The sequence below is a fragment of the Nannospalax galili genome, unplaced genomic scaffold, assembly GCF_000622305.1.
Source record: "Nannospalax galili isolate Female #2095 unplaced genomic scaffold, S.galili_v1.0 scaffold139, whole genome shotgun sequence".
Taxonomy (NCBI): Eukaryota; Metazoa; Chordata; class Mammalia; order Rodentia; family Spalacidae; genus Nannospalax; species Nannospalax galili.
In genome coordinates, this window is record NW_008345884.1 from 8,268,060 (window position 1) to 8,273,480 (window position 5,421).

The following is a 5,421-nucleotide window of genomic DNA, read 5'->3' on the forward strand; positions in this document are numbered from 1 at the left end:
TGGAATTCTTTTAAAAAGTGTAGGCGGGGTGACTGAAGAGAGAGCTCTGCACCTAAGAGCACTGACTGCTCTTGCAGAGGACCTGGGTTCAGTTCCCAGCACCCATATATCATCTAGCATCCCATTGATAACTCCAATTCCAGGGGATCTGACACCCTCATCTGCCCTCTGCAGGCATTGAATGCACAAATGCACTTACATACATACAGGCAAAACACTAATACATATAAAAAAAAAAATCTTAAAAGATTTTGGAGCTGAGTCCATGTAGCTGTAATCTCTTTGCAAGATATGTAGCATGCCTGCACGTACTAGCCAATTCATTATTATTTGATTGCTCTTACTGCTCTTTAAGAGTCTTTGGAAATCTTTGAAAAAGATTTTAAAGTAGTTTGTTAGGTAGTACTGGAATGGAACTATGATTGGGATGTCAACAGAAATTTTTAAAAATGCAAGAAGTAATCAAATCCTAAGTAGTTTCTTCCTTATTATATATTGTTGAGGTTTTAGCTAATGTTAATTAATAATGTCCATCCTTCTTACAGGTGTTAGTAAAATGGCCTTTCGTCACTTAATTGAATTCACATATACGGCAAAACTAATGATACAAGGAGAAGAAGAAGCCAATGATGTGTGGAAAGCAGCAGAGTTTCTACAGATGCTAGAAGCTATCAAAGCCCTTGAAATCAGGTAATTTCTCACCTTCAGCAAGGTGCAAATAGTCTTTTGGGGGATGTTACGTGACCCTGTTAGCCAAGACTTCATAATGTATGTCATGACATTAGTGACAGTCTGAAATGAGGAAAATTCTGGGTGCAAAAACTACTCTGGAATCTAATAAATAAGAAAGACTAGGCAGCTCCTTAAGGCTGTCTCTGAGAGCCTCCATCCCTGTCCCCCCAAAACTGTTTTGTTGTATTTGAATTACAAATACATATTCTACAGAGGGTTTGGCTAACAAAAGTTGAGATGTTACTTTTGAAAAATAATATTAATGAAAATAGACTGGATGAGGGTAAGGCGATAATTGGCCAAATTAGGATAATTGGCCAAATTAAAATAATTGTCATTCGGCTGGGCATGGTGGTGTAGGCTTTAATCCCAGCACTCTGGGAGGCAGAGGCAGGCCATTCTCTGTGAATTCAAGGCCAACCTGGTCTACATAATGAGTTCTGGTCCAGCTGGGGCTACAAGGAGACCCTGTCTCAAAAAGACCTCCCCCCCAAAATTTATAAAGAATGATTATCATTCAAATACATTCTGTGTCTATTGTTGGGTACTGTGTGCTCTCTAGGTGATATGGCTCGAGGTCTCAGTTCTAAAGTGCCCAGTGCAAAGAGAAAAAAGGTGTTCAGTTGTATTGTAACATGAGAAAGTAACCCCTTCTTGATACACCTCCACATAATGACTAGGAACAACAGAAGCTAATAAACTAAGAGCTCTGGAGTCACTCTCTGAGTTACCCTAACTTTATCACTGTGTGGCCTTCATGAAGTTGCTCAGCCTCCTGACAGTGTCCTAATTTGTCAATTAGGGCAGTAATTTACTTTCTACAGGAAATATTTGTGAGGTTTAGATAAATTGATGCCTATAAAATACATAGAATGGTATCTAGTATATAGTACTCTAAAACTGAAATACTAACCTCACTGTTTCCTCCTGGTAGTATTTGCTTCTCCCTGCCTCCATTTCTCTTTTTTTTTTTTTTTTTTTTTTTTTTTTTTTTACAGGGTCTCCCTAGCCTTGGATGGCCTGGAACTTGCTTAAAGACCAGGCTGGGGAATTTACAGAGCTCTGCCTATCTTTGCCTTTTTGAATGCTGGGATCAAAGATGTGCCCCATCACACCCGTGCACCTACTGCCCCTCCATCCTCCTATCTGCACTCCCATTTTAAAATACAGGCCACTGGCATGCCGCCAAGTAGAGTTTGATAGGCTCATTTTCCTGGAGGAACAAAATGATTGAATCCAATTCACTAATATGATTTAGTCAAAAGGTAAAATTGAGAATAACTCCAGGTGGGGGGGAATTGAATAATTGTCTATAAACTAGCAGTAGTAACAAGTTGAATTGTTTCTTCAACCAGTTCTGCAAGCAGTATACGCTGCAGTGCCTTTGAAAGCAGGAGGAAAGCCAGGCGTGGTGGCACACACTTTTAGTCCCAGCACTCTGGGAGACAGAGGCAGGCAGATCTCTGTGAGTTCGAGGCCAGCCTGGTCTACATAGTGAGTTCCAGGTCAGCTGGAGCTACAGGGGAGACCCTGTCTCAAAAAGACAAAAAAAAAAAAGAAAGTAGGAGGAAAACATTATTTATATATTTGCTATTATAATGCAGTGTCTGTAAATTTACAGGGAGAGTATCTGTGGGTATCTTACAATTGAATTTAATGTTAGGTAATGAGTCAGTACTGGTATATAGATATCACCAGCCCCTGCCACTTTGCTGTCCCCACACAGTCATTGTTTCTATTAGTGACTTTCTTGAAGTAATTCTGTAGTTTATATTCTGTATGTGTGTGTCACCATTGAAGTCTCTAAGTTAACTTGCTGATCAGCTGATTATTGGCTAGACACGCCCATAAATGTGAGTCATTCTCCATAGCTTTGTTGAGGTACTTTGTATTGGGGCATAACATCAGTGTTCAATGATGCAATTTACAGTTCTTCCATAACCTTTACTTCTGTGGACACATCTCAAAGTTAATCGGGTGAGCACTCTGGCCTTCTTAAGGTCATTCCTGAACAGGGACATCTTTGTGCTTGTACATGACCTTCTAAATTCCCTGGAATATGTCAGAAGTCTTGGCGCATTCTCTATGAATATCTCATTTACCAATTGTTTCCTTGGTCAGCTTCTTGGTAACCCCAATTTGTATTGTCACCTCAGTATTGCATTGAAAAGTGATCAGTGTTGGTTTTGATCTTCTTATTTTTCTGCTGGGATAATGAAGCTTTCCATCAGCTCTGTTTTGATTGTTTCTAACAAATGTTTTGTGAGTAGGCATTTCAAAAAGTAAGTTTTGAGGGCCAGTGACGTAGTTCGAAGGGTAGGTGCTTACCATCAAGCCTGATGACCTGAGTTCAGTCCCTGAAACCCACTTCCACATGCGTGCCATGGCACATACTGCCCCCCAAAATACACAAAATAAATATTTAAAAATTTTATAGAAGAGTTAAGCTTTGAGCCAAGTAAAATCTGTAAATATTTTTATCCTGTTTTAGATCTGTCTTGAATTATTTAGAAATCACTTTAATTAGTCTGTGCATAGTAATAATATTATGCATATGCTCTATTCTTGGTTTAGAGTTCATTTACTCTGCTTCTTCATTGACAGAATCTTTACTCATCTGTCTTTGTTTCTGCTGCTGTGATAAAAATACTGACCAAAACCAACTTTGGGAGGAAAGGGTTTATTTGGCTTACAGTTCCCATCCCATCTCATGGGAAGCCAAGGGAGGAATTTGAGGCAGGAGCTGAAGCACAGACCATGGAGGAACACTGCTTACAGGCTTGCTCTCCTGGCTTGTGCTTGGCTTGCTTTCTTATATAACACAGGATGATCATTCCAGGGGGTGGTACTGCCCACAATGGGCTGAGCCCTCCCACATCACTCAGCAATCAAGAAAATGTCCCACAGACATGGCCACAGGCCACCTCAATGAAGGTAATTCCTCAGTTGAGGTTCCCTTCACCCAAATGTATCAAGCTGACTACAGAAGCTATCCAGCACACTCATCTTTCTGGTCTTGGTCCATAGCCACCACTTGGTTCTCTGAAGCCTTGCTGACTGCTCCAAGCAGGTCACCTTAGGTACCTCTGTACTTACAATTTTTTATAGCCTCCATTTAAGCAATAATAAACTATTATTCCTATAGTTTTGCATTTGGTTTCAACATCTTTGAGGTTATATAGAGTGTATATTTATTCTTGAGGCATTTGGATGAGTTTGAAAAGCTACCATAAAAAATTGCCTCTTGGGCTACCCAATTGTCAAGCTTCTTCCTTTCCTTGTCTGATAGTCTCCAAAATCTGTTTTGCCATCAGCTGTTGAATACAAACTGGCTTATCCCGTTTAATAAAACAAAAGCCAAATAGAAAGGCTTTTCTCCAGAATACATTATTAGTTTCTTAAATCAAACCCACAAAGAGAAGACTTTACATATTTAATATAATGTGTTAACTTCTGTACAAATGGAAAAAATTAAACTCAACATTTCTAGACCAAAATGATTGTTAAATCCTGTACAATACCAACTCAGCCCATTAAGCTAGGATATTTTTTCCAAAGTATATAGCACAGCTAAAGTTTCCAAAAATTAAGATTATATCTATATATATCTATGTATATATACTTACATATTTAAAAAACCAGAAGTATGTTATGTATCAGTAGCTTTTTCAGATTCTGTAGTCAGCTGAACAAAATTATAAAGACCTCTAGCATGCCCAATTTTTTTAAGAAGTAAAAACTAAAATCTCAGAAAAGAGCAAGATTCTATTACTGTTAAACTGTCAATTATTGTCTTGAAAGAGAACATTCTAAAGTAACACCATTAAAACAGATCTGGTAAAGCACATGTACTACTATGTAATAGAAGCTCCTTTTTTAAGAAGTAAATTTTCTTTTTTAAATTTATGTGATGCCCACAGAGGCCAGAAGAGGGTGTCAGATTACCTGCAACTGGAGTTACAGGCAGTTATGAGCCACTTAATGTATGTCCTAGGAACCCATCTCAGGTCCTCTGGAAGTACTTCTTGTGTTTTGATTATTCCTGTTTGGGGTAGGAATCTGGGTTCACCTGGTCATCCTCATAATTAAACAACTGAATTAATTACTTTTCTATTGCTGTGATAAAAATAATATGACCAAGGAAGAGCAGGAGGTTAGTCTTGATGGTAAGCTCTCTTTTGAGGGCGGAGGGAGAAGTTAGTACCTGACTTCTATATAGAAGTCCAGTTCTTTTGGGCATGGTGGCATACACCTTTAATCCCAGCATTCAGGAAGCAGAGGCAGAAGGAGCTCTTGTGAGTTCAAGGCCAGCCTGGTTTACAGTGAGTTCCAGGCCAGCAAGGGCTACATAAGAAGCTGGAAAGAAAGCATTGTTTAATAATACCCCAGCTGACCCTCCTAAAACAAAGACCTCTCGATAGGCTGACTAGATTCACCAGAAGGGCAAGTAGTGGGGAATGGCTGGGGGTGCCGACAACACAGCAGACAGTAGCAGGGATATCAGACAGAGCAGAATATAAGGGCTCTAGTAGGGGGAAGAAGGCTATGGGAGGGTGCTATCTGGGAAGTGGGTGTTAAAATAAATAAATTAAAAAAAATTTTTTTTAAATAATAGTAATTCTTCAAAGCATAAAACTGTGCTCCTTAATAATTAGTAGATGTGAAAAACATTACCATTGAAATCTGCCT

At 39.1% G+C, this 5,421-nt stretch overlaps 1 protein-coding gene across 10 annotated transcripts in view; it reads left to right on the top strand.

Moving 5' to 3' along the window:
- Znf131 (zinc finger protein 131) overlaps positions 1 to 5,421 on the top strand; it is a 117,137-nt gene that overhangs the window by 89,700 nt on the left and 22,016 nt on the right. For all 10 annotated transcript variants that reach the window (XM_008842110.3, XM_008842108.3, XM_008842109.3 and 7 more), the window contains one exon: positions 546 to 690. In XM_008842110.3, coding sequence (XP_008840332.1) covers positions 546 to 690 — 145 coding nt within the window. The remainder of the gene's footprint in view (positions 1 to 545; positions 691 to 5,421) is intronic.